Source organism: Lagopus leucura, unplaced genomic scaffold (genome assembly GCF_019238085.1).
Source record: "Lagopus leucura isolate 7727_CA_CO unplaced genomic scaffold, USGS_WTPT01 Super-Scaffold_741, whole genome shotgun sequence".
Lineage (NCBI taxonomy): Eukaryota > Metazoa > Chordata > Aves > Galliformes > Phasianidae > Lagopus > Lagopus leucura.
The window spans coordinates 1,539,451-1,559,565 of NW_024962256.1; the positions used below are offsets into that span (position 1 = coordinate 1,539,451).

Consider the following 20,115-nt stretch of genomic DNA (forward strand, 5'->3'; position numbering starts at 1 on the left):
AGCCTGAGGTGTGACCACATAAAGGAAAAATGTTTTCAAGCTATGCTTAGGGTTTCTGATGGTTGTTAAATACTCTTTCCTTTGTAGCCCTCTAAAATAGAGCTGTTTGTCAGACAGAGAGCAATGAAACTCCTTCCCAGGCAGTCTGCTCTGTGGGTTCCACTTGACTGTACAGAACACGCAAGGTTCTGTCAAAGAATGCCTACATCCTCTTCATCATGTTTAAGTTGCTAAGTTGTTTTGCACAGTGTATTCTTCAAATGTCCTTGAAAGACAGAAGGCATGAGAAAATGTACAGCTGTAAAGGTGTCTGTTTTTCTTCATGTATTGCTGCACGAGTGGTTGTTGCAGTGTAATTTCAAGTCCAGCTCAGTTACCATGTGGGATGAGGAATAGCTTTACAGTCTGTGTGCATGCTTGCAAGAGTGTTCTAGGACCTATGTTCACATCTTGCTTTTTCTATTACCAATCTTCTTTTGCATTCTTCACTTAAAGCTCCTCCAGACAGAAAGGACTTGAGGATGTTTACTGAAAACACCTATGTTCAGGAGGCAGACAAACTGCAAAGCACAGCAGTTGTCATTGTGGGTGGGAGCAGGCATAAAGAAACACATTGATTGTGGATTTGTTTTGCAGTCAGAGGCTTTGAATTGAGGAGAACTGGTCTGGGAGAAGGAAGGACAACTGAAGCATTACTTTACAGGCTTGTTATCTACCTATAGACAACAGGAGCTTGTTTTGCTTTTGGATCACAGGAGATTGGTTTGTGAGTTTTTCCACTTGAAGTACAGTGTTGAGCAAGCAGAGAAATACTGGGAGGTGCTGTATACTGATCTCTTTGTTGTTGTTCTGAAAAGAACCATTGGGCTTGTCAAAACTAATTAAGGGAAGAAGTAGATGGCATTAGGAAGGAAATTCAAGCTCGACTGACATACTTCAAGAGATTCCTATCCTCCCTTGGTGGTTTTGTAATACGAATTTTAAGTGGAGGGAATCCACAGAGGCTGTGTGTACAAACACACAATAGTAATAATAATTTTGGCTTTTATTCAGAAATGCTTAGGTTCCCCTAATTCCAGTTATTATTAACATGGATAGCATTCTGATGTTTTTTTTTCTGGGCCAGGAGTGGGAGGAACCCAGGAGGTGCCAAGCGGAATAGTGACAGCTTGGCATTGCTGACATGGCCAATGGCTCTTTTGTAAAAGGCTGGCATCTGGCTTCCAGAAAAACACTGTAGAGTGTAGCCTCTAGAGTGACAGCTAGAAAGCCTGCTGGGAAGGGCTATTGTGTTGATTCTTGATGTGCTCTCAATCCAACCAAAAAGTGTTAAAATTACTGCCCCCTTGCCCCCTTTGATAAAGTTGTGATGCACAGATACATTGGTGAGCACCATACCTCCATCCCATTTGGTGTGCCGTAAATGATAGTTGTGATTGCTGAACAACTGAGATTACAGAATTTATAGCTACTTATGGGAAAAAGGCAGAAGAATTTTGCTGTGGACTGGAAAGATGTGCTCTTTCTGTGCATTGGTAATGTATTTTGCTCTATCTCATAATATTTTTCATTGACATTTTAAGGAATGTCTTACCTGTCTTACTGCCACTTTTAACTGTGCTCAGATCTTTCAGAAGATTTGACCCCAACAATTATGTGGTCATAGGGACTCTGGCCTTTTCTGACATTCTTACTGATAATGGACAGCATTTTCTTCCTTGTGGCATCACCTTGAAACTGATGGAAGCGATTAAGGAACAGGCTGTTTCTCACTGGGAGCAGAGTGATGAAAACTCTGCTTGTGTGGCTTTGTTTTTGCTTTGTTGGTTTTTGCCACAGTTCACAGTGTGGGTTCACCGTTAGCATGAAGCTGTAGTTAATGAGATGAGCCACTTTCAGTTACCTCCACTCTGGGTCATAGTGCAGTTATTTTGGCATTTGCAGCACTGGCTGATCTTAGCTGAATTCTGGGGCGTATGTAAGCTTGTTGTTTTAATTGCTTTGTTTTTTCAGCACCACAAAAATTTATCAGAGCGTCTGTATTTTGTATGTCTTTTATTTATTTATTTATTTTTAAAAATGTTTTAGCTGTTGATGCCCCAAGGAATAAGCAACGAAAGATTGTGATGAAAGTGCTTCGTAGCATTAGGGAATTGTGAATGTTGGTTGGCTCAGAGGGAATCTATTATTTACAATCTACTGTATCAAATTCAGCTTCCACCAAATTAGAAACTGATTTTTGTCGTTGTCCCTTTTTAATCTAACCCCGTGGTTAACTCAGGAGAAGCAGCTCCATAAATCACGTGGACATCTATGGATTTTTTTTCCCCTGCCAGCCATTGCTAGGACTAAATGTTCACCTCCTAGTGATTCTTATCAGCCAGAACACTAAGAATAACATTTCTGTTCTGGGCTTGACTTTCCCTTTGCCAAGAGAAAAACTGTCTTTGGTAGTGTGTCTTGCAAAATGTTTTTAGGGAATAAAAGAAAAATGCACATGAAGATTTGACTTGAGGTAGTCAGCCCCTAAGGTTTAGAGGAACTCATGCCTTATTACATGAGTATCAGGGGCTATGACATGGAGTGAATAATGAATACTGGCTTGCAATTTCTTGTCTGAAGTTTACCATGCATGTGTACCTGATTTGAAGATGGGTAAACTGAGATAAACAGTAGCAAGATTGCCTAGCAAACAAGGGACAGATCTCACCACACTATTCATCTGAGTAAAACCCCTTTTTAATTTGCTGTCTATAAGTGTTTGTTTGCTGTGTCCTCATCTTTCTTGCAGTATGAAAATAGAGCTCTCATTTGACTGAATCTTGTGCCAGCTAGCTTTGCCACCACAGAAATGTCTGCTGTAGTTTTGCTTCTGTAGGCAAGGGACAGGCAGGCTTATTCACCAGCATCTGGGAAGGTAGGTTAAGTTTAGTAGCTGGCTCCTGAGAGCAGGCTACACAGAAACAGAGACTACAAAGAGGGCAGAAGGCAGGGAACTACATGCCTGGTATCACAAAGTTGAACTGGTTTTGCTAGCCCACGCGCTCTGTCCATCTGATTGCAGCCTTCTAGATCACCTCTTTACTACTTTTCTTTTTTTCTATCTTTCTCCCAGGTCTGTGATGGGTTTGGATAAAGAACCAGACCTTGTACACATGGAAGCCCGGACAGCTGATGGACGTGAGTGCCTGCAGTCAATGTTGAAAAATTGCACTTTGAGTCAAGAATGGAGTGGGAATTGAAATTCACTTTGCTCATTTTGTCTTTGCATTTACATTTTAATTGATAGGAAAAATGTGTATCATGGGGTTTGATGTGAGGCATATTCTTATCCTTTAAATCTGGGGGGAATTCAGAGGCTGAATGATGTGTGTCTGTGGAGAACCTGGGTGGAAGCACAGTCTGTTGGACTAAGAAACAGTCTGTGCTGTTCAGTGTTTAGCTGTTTTCAGTATCACGTATTTTATGTGGTACACGTATAAATCATAAACAGCTGTGCTGCCAGTGCTGTGCAGTACGGCTTCTATGTGTTTCCAGAGGAGTTCACAACAGCTCGGTTTTACCAAGGAGTCTGAAAAATTGCTTACAGTCAGACGTCTCTAACTAGGATGTCCCTATGCCCCAGGTACCCTTTGACTCATTTTGAAAGGAGTTTTTAGTTTTGTGTAGGATGTATGAGTATGTCCTCCATATTGGAAACATGCCTGGAAAAATTGCCTGTATAAATGGGAACAAACAAAGAAAAAAAAATCTTAACCCCTCACTGAAATGAATCTAACCATAGATTCCTGTGAAACTAATCTCCAGCAAATAAAATGTGTATTGAAGTTGAATTTTTCCACCACTGTTTATACTGTTTAAGCATTTCATGGAGGAATTCTAGCATGGTAATGCATCTCCTGTAGCAGAGCCAGTGTTATTCCAGCTCAATGCTATTCAGCTATGGGATGTGTCCCTTTTATGCTACAGAGACAGTGCAGAAAAGCAGCATAGGACTGAGGTTGTCAATTTCTAGGGGGAAAAGGGTTTCATTTTGTTGGTTACAAATTTTCTGTTAGTTGAATGCTGCATAGGCCAGATGCTGTGCGAACAAGCTCCTGTCTGTCAGGGTGACTTCTCTGAGGCTGTGGATCTTCCAAATCATTCACGGGCCTCCCACTGCTATTTAGCGATGGCAGCTGAATAAATAACCAGGCAATAAAGCTTTGGGGTGACAGCTGTTTGTTAAGTATGGGGAAAGAGCAAAACAAGCTTGCAGGTGGGTGGGCAAGGTAGGGAGGCTTCTTCAGTGCTTTTGCTGCTTCATATGTTATTGTAGAGATGCTAGGAAAAGTGGCAAAAAGCAAGTGAAAAAGTAAGCAACTAAGTAAACAAAATGCTGATGAAGTCTGTTTTCAAACTAAGTTTAAACTAGCTCAGCCAGCTATTTAAATACTGGATGCGTCAAGGCTGAACATGCTTCATTTGAAAGATGCTTCTGCAGTTCCCAGACAGCTCTCTTCCTTCGGGCCTTGTTTGCTTGGGGCGTGCTGTTTGTTCTTGTTTTAATGTATAATTTCAGCATTTTGAAATTGGCAATTGATGGCATTGAGGGTTTCCCTGAGAGTGAGACTTGAACAGCAGTGTCAGCAGTATAGGCCCATAAGCAAGGCATTGTCCCTTTAGGGGGCCCCAGTGGGCTGTGCTGGCCCTGCTGGGGGGACAGCAGTGAAAAGGCTCCTCTCCCAGCCAAGCATAGCGCAAAAGAACTATCTTGCTCCAATTAGAGTTCTTAAGGCTTAAAACAATATTAGCTTGTGTTAGGAAACATTGGCTGCCTCAGAGCTATGGTCTCACCTGGTGTGAAATGGTGCAGCTCTGTGTGCTTAGGAACCGCAGGCTGAGTTTTTCTCCTGGCTGGCTCCGTAACAAAAATGGTACTTCATACTCTCAGAAAAGTGGCTGAGGTACTTAGACCTGCTGGAAAATGGGTCCCTGCAATTATCTCCTCTTGATCAAAAAGTTTGTGACTAAAGTTTTCCTCAGTGGTTGGCAGAAGGAAGAGGAGGCTTTGTTTTTTTTGACTCCTCTCAGGTTGGTCTGTGGTTCAGATACTGATGCATTAAGAGACACAGATTTGATTATTCCCATTGCTCAGCTCAAGTTGGGAACTAGAATTCCTGTATGTAATATTCCCGACAATTTTAAAAGTATGCAGTTCTAGAGGTGGCATTTGTCTTTTACTCTTTCTTTTTTTCCCTTTTTTTTCCTTTTAATGTGTGATATTTAGAATTAGAATCGTGAATTTGACTTCTCTTTCCTTCTCTAACAGCAATTACTCATGGGATTCAAGACCTGATCTAATATTAATTCAGACACTGGAGCTTAGAATATACAGGTGCTGGGATATAGTAGAGTATCATTCATCTGTAAATGAGCCAGGGCTATCATCAAACTCATGGAGCTGGGAGGTGGAAGTCCTATCCTGTTTTCCCTTTTCCATAGGTGCAGCTTTGATCCTTGGGTTTTGTCTGTCTGGTCATTAGGAATGTTAACATTTTCAAAATTTATCTCCCGCAGCATCTGTGCCCCAGTAAATATCTGTAAGATGCTGTGAATTACAGTGCCTGGCTGATTCTCAAACTGTTTCTGTCTGTTGCAGCAGATGAAATTTTTCACTTTTTCTTTTTTTTTTTTTTTTTTTTTTTTTTTTGACAGAACTATTGTTGCTGAATAATAATCTAGGCCTGCATTTCTAAAATTTAAGAGCAAGTAGGAGCCTTAGGTACTGTACCTTTGGCTTCGGTGTAATAGGAGGAAGGACAAGGCTGAAAGCAAGGGGAGGTGTTACAGATACAGGGACACTCACCAGGTGATATAGGTCTCCCACCAATGCTCCTGAGAAAGATCAGTTCTTGATGTTCACTGTGATAATTTCCCTGCTCACAGGTATGATGCAATAATCAGTATTTCAATTAAAGGGAAAAGAGTCTATTTGGAAAAAAAGACACAAAACAAAACAAAACAAAAAACCCTTGAAAGATTGATGAAGTCAATGGTTACTAATTCCTAGGGAGTAATTTCCAGTCCTGTCTACATTCCTGCGTCCTCATTTCCAGCCATTTTTTTCCTCTTTCCTTGGTAAGCTTCCTTGTCATACTGATTTTAATCTGAGCCAATCTGCCAGAACAACTTCTTTCCCTCAGCTACCCTTCTTCCTATTAGCCATGCTGGCTAGCCGTGCCTTCTCCAGTTGTCTTGTTAATGCTGCCTAGAGGCCCTGCTAAGAGCCTGTGCTGCCCTGTGTCATCACAAGTCACAGTAACCTGCCACACAGATCTATCACAGTGGCAGGTTTGACTTCTCCAGAGTCTCCTTTAAGGGATCACATCCTTGGGTTTTAACCACAAGAAAGCCTCCTGGGTGCCTTCTTCCCCATAGAGCTACTCAGTCATGGCTGATGGGCAAAGAAGGGACTTTGTGGCTGTCTTAACTTGCACATTTCACTGCAAATTTCAAGAATTTTCTTCAGCTTTATCTCTTCTAAAAAGAGTATAAATACACTCTGAATTCTTAAGATGGGAGACCATGTTAACTAGCAGTGGGGAAGCGTTTTGAGCTCCTTAGCTGGGAAATGGATATACCTCTAAAAAAGCCATTCCCCAATCTGGAGTGTGATAAGTTTGTGTGAAGGGTTGTGTGGAGGTGTGGATGTTGGGAGCTGCAGCAGAACATCTGCTGAAAAAAAAAACAGAAAAAAAGCAGAAAAAAACGGATGCGGTTTAACAAAAGCAAGTGTAGAGTCTTGCTTCTGGGGAGGAATAATTCCATGCACCAGTACAGGTTGGGGGATGACCTGCTGGAGGGGAGCTCTGTGGAGAGGGACCTGGGTGTCCTGGTGGATGACAGGTTGGTCATGAGCCAGCAGTGTACCCTTGTGGCCAAGAGGGCCAATGGCATCCTGGGGTGCATTAAAAAGAGGGTGGCCAGCAGGTCGAGGGAGGTGATCCTCCCCCTCTACTCTGCCCTGGTAAGGCCTCATCTGGAGTACTGCGTCCAGTTCTGGGCTCCCCAGTACAAAAAAGACAGGGATCTCTTGGAAAGAGTCCAGCGGAGGGCCACAAAGATGGTGAAGGACCTGGAGCATTTCTCCTATGAAGAAAGGCTGAGTGAACTGGGTCTGTTCAGCCTTGAGAAGAGAAGACTGAGAGGGGACCTGATCCAGGTCTATAAATATCTAAGGTGTGGGGGGCAGAATGGTGAGGCCGGACTCTTTTCAGTGGTGAGTGGAGACAGGACAAGGGGAAATGGCCAGAAACTGCAGCATAGGAAGTTCCGCACAAATGTGCGCAAGAACTTCTTTACAGTGAGGTGACGGAGCACTGGAACAGGCTGCCCAGGGAGGTGGTGGAGTCTCCTTCTGTGGAGATGTTCAAGACCTGCCTGGATGCCTACCTGTGCGACCTGCTGTAGGGAACCTGCTTTGGCAGGGGGGTTGGACACGATGATCTCTGGAGGTCCCTTCCAACCCCTACAATTTTGTGATTCTATGATCTGAACTGCTCAATGTCTATATTGTCTCATTCACAGATGGGCTGAGAAAGTAACTAGATATTGGGTTATAAGCACAAGTAGTTGTTGAGGCCAGCTAGGAAATCTCAACTCTTTTTGCGCTGAAAAGGAAGAAGGAGTGGAAAAAGTCTCTAATTCTGGTGTTGTATGGAACATTATACAAACTGGAAATAATCGTCAAATCAAAGCCAACTTTTTATAAGGCATACATCTTCCAGGGGAAGGTCAGCAAGACTTTACAAGGTTAGAGCCCAGCTTGGGCATGTGCCATACTTTTTTTTCTTGGCTCTCCAAAAAAGGGATGAAAATCGAGCTCCCTTCAGAGAAGAGAGACTTAACAGCTTTGGTGGTAGATGTTCCTTTCTTTTTTATTTCATATTTTTGGGGTTTTTGGGGGGGGCCCAATCCTATCTATACAGATGAAGATATGCTCTGTAAATAAGAGCATAGTCCTCAAGGGATCTTACCCTTCAGGTAGCTTGGGTAGGGACTTCAGATTGTTTCCTGCTTTCAGTAGTACTCCAGTGTATACTGAATGCTGGGTGAAAAATGCAGGGGCAACTTGAATGTTAGAAAGGAGATGCTGATTATTTTACAAAATGGCTGCATAAGGTCTTCTGAAATTACTGCTTTTAGAATTTGGCTCCCCAGCTTCTGTTCACTTGAAGAAAACCAGCCTTCCAGGCCTTGAAATTTTTGTCTTTGCATTTTCTGAGTTTTTCCATATCCTAGTCTTAACTGTTGGTTTGGGTTTTTCTCTAGTTTGATCCTCTGGCTTTGCAAAATGTCCACCTGGATGTCTTTTACGCTGGATGACTTTTTTCTTGCCCAGAAGTTACTATTTGCTATACTCTGTCATATTTTTACCTGATTTTTAAGGTGCTGTAAAAGGAATCATTTTTCATTTTCTCTGGGACATCAGAAAGAAACTCAAAATTGAACTTAGTTTTGAACCAAAAGGCAGACAGATTTGAAGACAAATTTTTTCTTCTCTTGTTTTCTTTTGCAGATTTTGTGTTGTAAAATACATGAAAATAAGTAAACAAGAGACTAAGCAGAAAATGGGTAGGATACGACTCTCCTTCTCCACCACCAGCTTCCTATGAATATTAATTTGGTGCCATTCTTTGAGTGTATTTGATTGCTGGTGTAGCACACTCAAAATGACACATTTCTCAGTAGGCAGGAAGCTAGTTGTCATGTCAACACTTGTGGTTTATTTGCATTTATTTGTGACAGGTTTTTATTCCTCCTCCCATTCTGTCACTCAACAGCAGCAAATTATCCCCTTTTTCAGAGGGATAAGAATATCCAGGCGACTGTGTGGGAGAACATACTGGAGGGAATGAGCTTCTAAAAATACAGCTCCTGACCTTTCCTCCTTGTTCTGCCTAATTTTAGTGCTACCTCAAAGAACAAATCAGGGCTGCTGAGCTCTTTGAGTTGAATGGAGATATGGGGAACCCTCTTGTTTTCTGAGAAGTTGCTTCAATGTCTTAGATTCCACATGCAGGACATAAATAACAACTCCACACCAAGTCTGGAATGTCAGTTGATGAAAAGCCTTAATTTATCCCACCTAAGAATCTGACTTCTCTGCTGCTGCTGGAATTTTGTGTTGGAAGAAAGACCAACTCCTCTGATACTCCAGTTATTTGGCACTGTCTCTAGGTCAGACATATTCTAGTGTACGCCATATGCATTAATTATCCCAAGATAATTGGCAGCTGGAACTGGCAACCATTGCTGCTGCTTCAGCATCATCAGTGGGACTGCCTTTCATTTTAGCACCAGATGTACGCAACTGCTTTGAATCAGCTGTGTAGCCTTTATTAACCTGGAATTCCCAGTGCATCTAACAGGTCTGCAGCCTTGAACCATGGACCTTCAGTCCATGAAGCCAGTCATGAGCTTCTATTAGATTCAAGTTTAATGGCTGTTTGTGGCATTTTTTAGAGTGAATATCTCTTACTTGCTTTGTTTTCACTTTGCATTCTTAGAGTCAATAAGTGGGACTTGGTGATGGAAGGCAAAACTGCCAAACTTGGAAAAATTTGGTTTTGAACCTGAAATGGTAGTTAGCATTGTCAGAGAATCTCAGCTGTGCCCCTCACTGCTTTTCAGTTAAACGCATTTTGCTGTTTCCAAAGACACAGACAAAGGACAATAACAAGTTTATGGGATTGAGAATCCTGTAAGCAGCTTTGCCAGGCTACTTCTCTTTTGAAGTTCTCTTTTATCTTTTTGGGCACAGTTCAGCAAGATCCTTACTAATAGGTGCCATCATGGGAACTAAAAGCGCTGCATCAATCTCACCTCAGCCATTATAAGCTCAGCTTTCTTCCTGTATGGTATGTTCTCACCCTTTGTAGAAAAGTCAACAAGTGCTTGAAGCTAAGAAGTCTGTAAAAGTGCTGCAGTGTAAAAGATATGACCCTTTTATCACTGCAGCCATCATTTTAGTTGTATTTTCGTTTTCTTCCTAATTTGCACTTCTCAGAAGAACAGTTGAAAGGCAGAGATGACATATTTAGATTACATACATCCAGAGACACAGTGCTATGCTGTGATGGTTCTGTTTCACAATTTTTTTTTCTTAGCTTGAGTGAAACAATGCTTAATCTCCTGTAATCCCTGCCAAATTGTTGGAGGTGATCCTGTCTCTGCTTAACCACTGAGCATCTGGCTATATGACTGCCTTCTTATCCAGGCCCCTTTCTTGTAGCACCTTGACTACCTTATGTCTTTTTTTCCTTCATATTCTTCTTCCACTCTTATTCTTTCTCTCAAGCAATGCCAAGGACTGACAGGGCATGCCATTACCGTGAGGGGCTTCCTGTCTTCCCTCCAGACACAAGCGTTATCAGTTTTGTGCCACATTAATTATTTGTATCCTTCATTTATGGTTTGAACTCTACTTGTCTGGGGAATGTCTGCACAATGGGGAAGGGAACAGTAGGTGTGGAAGTGTGATAAATTCCTGATTCCAGTGAACACTTATTTTAAAAGATGTAAGTAGATCTTATGCTAATGTTTAGGGAGCTGGAGATGAGATTAAGACTTCCCTTTAGAGACCTTATTTTGAACTGCTGATGGCGTTTTCAGACAGCAGACTCCTGTATGGCCGCTTCTCATGTGTACATATTTTCCCATTACAGACACCCACTATTTGACCTGTCGGATCCAGGAGTGCTCAGAGACCAAAAGGAGTGGGCCATTTTCACGCTCCATTGACATCAACTCCCTTGTTGTTCAGGATGAATATATCTTTATCCAGGTACGTTGACTTGATAAGAACATGACATGAATTCTGACTGCGCAAGTTATTTGTTCTGTGCAAGAGAGAAGGCATATTTTTAGGACAAGTGCATGTGATCACAAATCACAAAAAGCAGGAAGTGAGTGTGTACCTGCCTGCTGTAGATTGGCTATGCAGTCTGAAGCAAAACAATTGATGTCTCTGTTACTCATTTGTCTCATACTGAATCTGATATATTTTGAAAGTTCACTCATCAATAATCATGAGGGTCCATGTGTGTCACAGAAACTCTAACTTGCTATTGTTGTGTCTACTTGAAAAATGCAAATAAGCTATTGACGAATTGAAAAGAACAGAGAAGAGCAAAGGAGAGGAGTGAGTGATCATTTTAACAAATGGAAAGGTTTATGCTAATTTGACAGACTAGTAACGCTAATGGATTGAACAAAGATTTGCAGTGGGAAGTAAACAGCAGAGAGATTGAAAAAAGATGTTACAGGGCACCTTCAAAGTAGAGGATGGCTGTAAATTTGCCAGCCAATTGATGATGGTTTTGTAGATGAGGAGAAAGTGACAAATTAAATGAGAATCTACCTGTTTATGAGATTTTCTAAAAAAAATGGAATATGGCCAGTTCTTCTTACCTATGGAACTGTGAGAATGAATCATATGATATGAAAGAGTAATTCCTGAAGATGTGCCAAAAGTGAAGTCTGTACTCTATGTTGCAGTAATTTTAGGATATAGAAAAGTCTGGAGACAGGGATTACACACATGCTGATGGTAACCAGCTGTCCCCCTTGCTGAAAAGGGTGAATGAAATGAGATGAAGCTTTGAGCCAGGTGGTAAAGGAAAGATACGTACTTCCTTTTTGGCTAAGACTGGCTTAAGCTAAGCTCCTGTTTCTCATTCTTGAGGGAACATTTTTTTTGAATGATCCAAATTGGAAGTTCTGCTCCATTTGTTGTGAAATTGTGAGTTTACAGGGAGGGCTGATAAATTCTGCAATGGGATTAGGTGGAGAATTGCATCCATATGACCTGGGAAGACTGCAATATAGAAACTGTGTGTATGTGAATAGCACTGGGGCCTCCTCGTTTTGTGCAGAGGAGCGAGCTGTCCTGGAGAAGGCTGATTGCTGTTATATACTGGGATTGCTGAATATACTGGGAATGTAGCTGCTGCAATTTAGCAAGTCACAATTTCACTAAAGGTAACATCTTTCCAATTGGTATACTTTCCAATAGGATGTACAATCCAAAGAGTACTTTTGAGAGATTGTTTTTATCTGGCATTTTATACTCATGGCTGAGGGTGTTGTATAGAATCCAATCCTTTATGGCAAGCACGAAGCCCCACAGGTGTTTCCCATTCCATGTCTCTCACCTATGTTAAAAGAAGACTGATCTGTTTTGAAGCATGGGACATCTGCCTGGTGTGTGCATGCCTCTGCCTCAAGTTAGCAAGGATGGAAACAGTCCTCCAGGCTCACTAATAGGTGCTAATTGCTTCAAGTTTAAAAAATAAATGTGTTTGTATACAAACATGCGTGTGTATATATGGATACACTGGATGTTGTGTTGAGGGACATGGTTTAGTAGGAGCTATTGGGAATAGGTGAACGGTTGGACTGGGTGATCTTTTAGGTCTTTTCCAACCTTAGTGATTCTATGATTCTATATATGTAATACTTCAAGTGCCTTGAATAGCTTTAGCACTGTTTTATTTCAGCATAGTTGATGTTCAAAGTGAAAATCACATACTGACACTTCTTAAAAATTTTAAATGCACAAACTGAATATTTCTGCCGGTTTGGGGAGAAGGCTTTCCCTTTCACAGGTTTTCTATCACTTTTCCTTCCTTTTTAACATCCCACTTGTGGGATTTCCAGCCATCTGCCAGCCTGTACTGGCTGTAGAAACTGGATACTGATTGAGTCCATGGAGTACTCCAATAACACTTCAGATTAGCTGCACATGCCTTGCTGTGCTGAAGGTGTGTTAAATCCACTGTGTTCAGCACATGGTCGATGGGTTATGCAGTGTTTGCCTGGTACATATACAGGAGTGATGTGTCCTGGATGTATTAGTCTCACAAACCATGTGAGTCTCACAAACCTATTATGGGATATGTTAGATTTGCTGTGCGCAGCATCTCATGTATGTCGTTCTGTCTGGATAATCTAGGACAGGAATATGGGAGCCAGCTCTTCTGAATTTTAAATATTAGACAGGTGAATAAATAAATATCAGTTTAAGTGTTAAGAACCTGGTGAGGCTTAATAACTGCATAAATGATAGGTGTATGAGTTTCAACCTGTCAGTGCTGAAGCAAATCAGAAGTAATGCTGTAAAGTAGAGAGTAGAACGTTTCTTGTAATGTTCATCATGAAAGCATTATGTTTTCAGTCTAAACTGGTAGTCTGTGTTCCCCTAAAGTGAATAGACAGATGAAAACTATCAGAAGCAATTCGTTTTCTCCCAGAGACTTACTGCAGGATGCAGAAGGTCTCTCTCTGAATGTACTTTTCTCATCAACGGTAGAAGATGCCTAATTATGGCTTAGAGAAGACCCTAGCTTCTCAACAGCTAAAATTAAGTCAGGTGTATCCCAGCTATTTGTATCATTTTAGATTATCTGTATGCAGTTATTCACTAGTGCATGTCCCTTCTAATCAAACTGATAAGCAAGCCTGTATCGTTAACCTGTGTAACTTTATACCCAAAGTATGTGTAATATTATGGTGCATAATGCACAGGGAAGGAAGAATATGGAAAATGTTATAAAGTCCTTAAAAGTAAACGATTCCTGTATGTGATGTGGTGTTGTGCAGTGCTTCTGGAAGAATCATCCTGAATCACAATGCAAAGAAATAAAATGAGAATGCTTGAAAGAAACTTGTTTTTAAAGAGAGGTTGAAAAAACTCAGGCTTGGCTACTAGGCATATAACATAGGTAAATAACATATTATGTGATGAGAAAAGCAAAAAGCAATGAAGAAGGAGCAAAGAAATAGCTGTGAGGAGAGAGTAGGAAGAATCCTTATGAATAGAACAGTAAACGATTACTCTGAATTTATTGATTGACTTTCTGCTGGATTGATCAATAGTTGTTGAAGGATGCCCAGCACAGCTCTAAGATTGGGTAATTCTGTATAAGTTGATCCATTAAGAGAAAATTTTGCCCTCTGTTATGTGTTGAGATTTTATTCTGTTCCCAGGATTGCTCCGGTGCAGCCAGGAGCCACTATGAGCTCCTTTCTTCATAGATAGTACTTAAAATTCATAGAGCTAGCAATGTGAATTGTGTAGTTGTGAGAAAACCTTGGAATATGATATAAAGAGTGAATTTATTTACTGTACCAAAAAGGAGCTCATTTCATGAAAGTAAAGGAAATATTAGCCACAACTTTGCCATTGAGGTCAACGTCAGTGATGTTCAATTACATAGCTGTGCAATAGAGGAGCCAATAATTTCTCCATGGTTGTGCCACACCTTTTCTTGTAAGTGTTGTCTTATAGTTGCTGCAGAATTTGTATCCTTTCTAAACTCAGGCACAGACATAACCTGAAAACTGTCTGTAAGAGTTGACTTCCTGATAATTACCTGAACTGCTATGGTATTCTCACATGCACAGCCTATGTTAAAGGACTCAGGGAGCAGGGATTGGCTTTTGTTTTATGTATGTGTCTAGTTTATTGATGGCTTGTAGAATTTCTACAGTAAAAATAAATCAGTATTGTTCTGGGGAAAAGAATTTTCAATCAAGTCACGTATCAGGGTTTCTGAAGGAATTGTTCAAGTTGCTGAAAAGAAACTAGAATGCAATATGCTTTAATGAAAATGGGGATTATTTTGCAGAAAATCGTATTTTTAGTGAGAAGCGTTGTTTGGAGGAAAAACTTATTTTTTCTCTAAGTAAGAAAATAATGTCAATGTTGTAGCTCTTTAGAGTAGCTATGAAAAGGAAGAGCTGAAACATTCTGTGTAAGTTTCCTTGCCAACAAACGAAAAAGTTCCACTGAAAATGCAAGAAAGCATGAGCAAACATCTTCACTTATTGCAGGGAGTGGAAAAGTCTGGGATGAAAAAGTTTCAGTACAGTGTTGCTTATTTGTGGTGGTCTGAGAATTAATGGAGGTATTAAAAATGGCAGTGCAATTGCTGGGAATCAACTTTCCTGTAAAACCCCATTATTTTTCAGAAAGCACCATTTATGTAGGCAGACCTAAAGCTGGCAGAGGGAGCTAATAATTGCCAAGTCACTCCAGGTTACTTAAGGGTAATGTAGTTATCTCAGGTGTGATAACTCAGTGGGTGCATGGAGTGCTGGACATGTCTGACTACCAATGTAGTCTGCAGACACTTCCCAACTCAGTGCAGGCCTAGCTAAGGACTGGATTTTCCCACAGATCCCCAGGTGTCAGGTGAGGGACAGTAATAAAGATGAAACTCTCCAGTTTAGCATGAAGGTTGCTGGCAGTACTGATGTTACAGTGCTGGTGGCCTGAGGATGTGAGTGAGATCAAGTTTACAGAGATAGGCAATATTTTTTATGAGATTAGAATTGATGGAGGTAAAAAATGCACAGATAAACTTTTGGGCATACTCCTGAGATCTTAAGAAACTTGGGGAAGGATTTGATATGTGAAAAATATCTCCTCCAACTCCCACCCCTCAGCTATAGATGTAGACAGAACATGTTTCTCCTCCCTATCAATCTTCTTGTGTTCTCCCTGTGTAAACTCGTTGGTGTGTGGCTTTCCTCCCAGTGGTCATGCCAGTTCAGCTCTGCATCCAGTTAACGCTGTCCCCATTTCTCCCTTAAGTTTGTGTCTCTGTGAGTTGATAGTTGATAGACCCTCAAGGTAACTTTGGCCTGTTTGGTTTGAACTGGTTGTAGATTGCAGAGATGTGCAGATGGGCAATCAATATCCATCACAACTGTTTCTTATGCCTTTATTTTTCTCTGGGCTGGTAAAGGAAATCTGTACCACCTTCAGCTGAAGTCCATTTGAAGTGTGGCTCAGACTTTCAGTGCTTCCATGGCAGTGACAGAGTTTATGGGCACATCAAAGTCTTGTGAGTTTTAGAAGAATCTAATATCTGGTTTGAATTTGCCAGTCCAAGTGAATCCCTTTGGAGATGGTTGTGATTTAACCCAGCAAGCAACGAAATGCCACATGGTGTTTTGCTCGCCCACCTCCCAGTTGAATGGGGGAGAAAATTGGAAAAAAAGGTAGAACTCGTAGGCTGAGATAAAAGCTATTTACTAAGACAGAAAAGGAGGAGAGAAAGAACAGAAATGATAATGACATATACGAAACAAGTGATGCACAAAGCAATTGCTCACCACCTGTGAACTGATGCCCAGCCAGTCCCTGAGCAGCAGCTAACCCTGCACCGGCCAACTCTCCTGTTTTATACTTTTTTCACATTATATCGTATTGCATGGAGTATATACCTTTGGCTAGTTTAGGTCAGCTGTCCTGATTCCGTCATCTCCCAGCTCTTTGTGCCACTCAACACTGGTGGAACAGTATGAGAAGCTGAAAAGCTGAAACATCCTCGATTCTATATAGCACTGCTCAGCAACAATATAGCATCAGTGTGTTGTCAACATTGTTTTTATTCTAAAACCAAAACATGGCATCATACCAGCCACAGTCAGCTCTGTACCAACTGAACCCAGGACAGAAATGGATACTCAAATCTGTCTCTAGGGCTAGAGTCTGGTGGTCTCACCTTGTAAGGACAAGGATTGGAACCTGCAAGCTCTATTTGAAAAGGGTTTCCTGTGTACATCAGGCTCTACTCCATTTCCAGTTTAGATGAGAAGTTCCTTGCACCATTGACCAGAGGGGCATGCTGAGAGGCACTACATTATCACTTTCCAAGGCCTTTATAGAATGAGAACATGGGAGCCTCTTTCCTTTTCTACTCCCATAGCATAATGTATCAAGGTGCAGGCTGAAATTCATAAGAGGGTTTTTCGTGCCTGGTCCCCACGTACTTGCAAGGCATTCCCATATTAATCACTGCTATTGTCTTTCCCCTGACCCCTTCTCTTGGAAAGATTACTTGCATCTTTTTATCTGCTTCTAGCATCTTTTTTTCATCTGTGATCTGACCTTCTGGGAACCTCAAGAACCACAGCTGTCTCTTTACTCTTGATTCCTCTGATTTAGGTTGTCCTGGGATATGTGAAGGTTTCATTCCCTAAAGCCAAGCTGCTCTGGTGGTTGTCCTTTCTTCTGAGAGTGATATGATGAAAGCAGGAAGTGTAAGGTAGCATGGAAGACGTGTCTTGGCTGGTATTAATAACCCTCCTGAATGAGATGGGATGGCAGCATTAACATTTAGGAGCAGAGGATGGTGGTCAGTCACAGCTTACATATGCAGCAAGCATTCCATGTGAAAAGTTTAAGTCAAAATGCTCTTATTAACCCCCTGAAATAATTTTGTACTTAGAAGTTTTTGCTTAATTCAGAGAAATGTACAGCAGAGTAGTGTCTTAGTCTGCTCACTCAGATGAGTAAGAACAAGCAAACCCAGAATTTCCCCAGATGTTCCTATGTGATGCAGCTTTGTGCAACTCTCATAATACAGATCCAAATAATTCCTCTGGCTCACAGGAGCAAACATTTCTGCCAAAAGCTGTTCAAGCAAATCAGTGTTCTTTCTCATCAGAAAGTCTCCTTAGAGCACACAGATGTCAGCATTTGCCCATAATTGCTGGTAGCTTCTTGTGGCACCTATCAGTGATATAATGTTTTCTGAATGCTTGGCATCTCATCTGTGTGTGTCCAAAAATCTTAGCTGAATCGAATTCTATTTTAATCCAAATTGATGTCTTTATGAATACTAGTTGTTTTTTTTTGTTTGTTTGTTTTGTTTTTTTCTTCAGTCTTAAAGAAAAAATTGATTATTTCTAGCTTAAGATCTTAGATGGGGGGGAAAAATTCTCTTTAAGATTTTGTAGAGGAAAAGAAATTCATAATTATTGTGTGACATGTATCTTATAGGAGAACAATGTAGGATGAGAGGTAATGGCTTTAAGTTGTGCCGGGGGGGGGGTTCAGGTTGGATGTTATGAAGAACTTCTAAGAAATAGAGGTGATGCATTGGAACAGGCTTCCCAAGGAGGTGGTGGAGTCACTGTCCCTGGAGGTGTTCAAGAAAAGCATAAATGCCACGCTGAGTGACGTGGTTTAGTGGGCATGGTGGTGATGGGTTGCCTTTGGACTGTAGATAATCTTAGTGATATTTCCAACCATAATCATTCTATGATTTATGTTAAGCCTAGCTCAGATAGTTTATTACTATTACTGCTTATAACTATGGTTATTTAGAAAACTTGGATAGTAAGACATGAGCATATGTTTCAGGTTTATTAAGTATTTAAGGCTGGCTTTGAATCAAATACTTGAGTAGACATTGATCACCAGTCACAGCTGAGATGGTACCAAGTCATATGGATACCCAACTTCAGCTCTCAACATGTCAATTTAGTAACTTAAGTAAGAAATTTCCCCAAGAGTAAAGAAAGGAAAAGTGGCTATGTATTCTCCTGTATTCTCCTTTTCTTTTCTTCCTCTCTTTTTTTTTTTTTTTTTTTTTTTTTTTTGAAGCCTCTTAGTGAAATGAGATAGAAGGGGAGAAATTAAACTTTGATTTCCTGGTCTGAAGCCTTCTCATTATTTTCATAGAGGCTAAATGCACCATGTTCAAATATATCTTTCTTTCCTCAATTTTTTAACTAGGAGCCAAAGGTCTTAACAGAAATCAATCGGTGCAATTTATTTTTAACTTCAGCCTGCTTAGTTCTGATTGATTTTTATCTTTGCGATCGATGGTGGAGAGAGCGGCTTGACGGGACAATGGAGCACTCTCCAACTTGTAGGGTTGGTCTTTGAGTCTTTTATTGAAGAAATCATTAAAAGCTTATTATGAAACTAATAGGATGAAGATGTTTAAATGATGAACATGATTACACTTGTTTTACTGGTGAATAATGCCTGCCACAGCTGATCTTCTCTTGCCCCTATTTAAAATGCTGGACATAGCTCCAGTGGGAGAAATTAATCCATACAGATGAAAGAAAGTGCATGCCATGTGCTAGTTAAAAGCTCTTCTTAAGGCAAGATAGGCGCTAAGGAGTTAGCTACTTTCCTATTCACTGCTGGGTATTTTCCATCCATTTCTTGCACTGTTTCATCTTTGCTATGCCAAATGTTACTGGGTTTGGTGAAGCTAAACATCTGTTGAAAAAATAGATTAGCATTCTTCTTGCCTTATTTATTTATTTACATCAATATATTTTCTTTCTGTGGCTTTTTGAGCTGTGCTTTTTTATCACTCTCTACCCTGCTCACATCTTATATGATTTATCAGCAGTGTCTGCAGCTGGAGATGTAAAGAATTGCCATGGCAGACTCACGTTTCCTCTGAAATCCTTCAGGAGATTGAATGCATACAATTATTCACCTCTCTTAAGTTGGTTTCTGTGTAGGTAGTGTATGTTTGCAGCTCTAACATGGCTGATATTTGGTACAACTGTGCATGTTTTCTGAAGGAACTGCTTTCAAAATTTTTCCCGTATTTTCACTTAAGACTTTTTATTCTATTGTGTGCCGTCACAGTTCTGAGGGGAGAAGGGCATGAATGAATGGGTATGGGGCTGATATAATTAATGCTGCTTTGCCTTAACAAAAATTTGCTGATAAGTCTGACACTCTAATGTGTGCTAAGTGTTAAAAGCCTGCTGAATTTTCCAGGCAGCTTGAGTGTGCTTAGCCCACTACATTACTATAGAAGCCTTTCTACAGCATGGAACTCTATCTCCTCGCACTCAAGTCATTATGTGTTGCCTTGATGACTGTGCAAAAGCTATGATACTAATGAAAACCAGGGAGATGATAATTCAGGCTAGATTGTACCTACCACGGTGTGGCTTATGTACGGCAGTGGGGAAGCTCAGCATACAGAAACATCTGGAAGATGATTAGTCTTGGCCGTGATCATCAAAGGCGTCAAGGTTGGAGGCTGCCTGGGCTCCAGCGACCACGCCCTGGTTGAGTTTGTGATCTCAAGCGATGTGGGCCTGGCAAAGAGCAGGACCAGGACACTGAACTTCAGAAGAGCAGACTTCAAGCTACTCAATGGATTGCTGGCCAAGATCCCCTGGCGCGCTGCCCTCAAAGACAAGGATGTTGAGGAGAGCTGGCGGCTCTTCAAAGATGCCCTCCTGGAAGCACAAGAGGTCTCCATTCCTCTGAATAAGAAAGTGGGCAGGCGAGGTAGG

The 20,115-nt window shown here is 41.0% G+C and overlaps 1 protein-coding gene across 1 annotated transcript in view; it reads left to right on the top strand.

Moving 5' to 3' along the window:
- Window positions 1–20,115, top strand: part of SORCS3 (sortilin related VPS10 domain containing receptor 3) — a 273,977-nt gene that overhangs the window by 183,467 nt on the left and 70,395 nt on the right. The window contains exons 6-7 of the mRNA XM_042863904.1: window positions 3,116–3,180; window positions 10,710–10,828. Of these exons, the coding sequence (XP_042719838.1) occupies window positions 3,116–3,180; window positions 10,710–10,828 (184 nt within the window). The remainder of the gene's footprint in view (window positions 1–3,115; window positions 3,181–10,709; window positions 10,829–20,115) is intronic.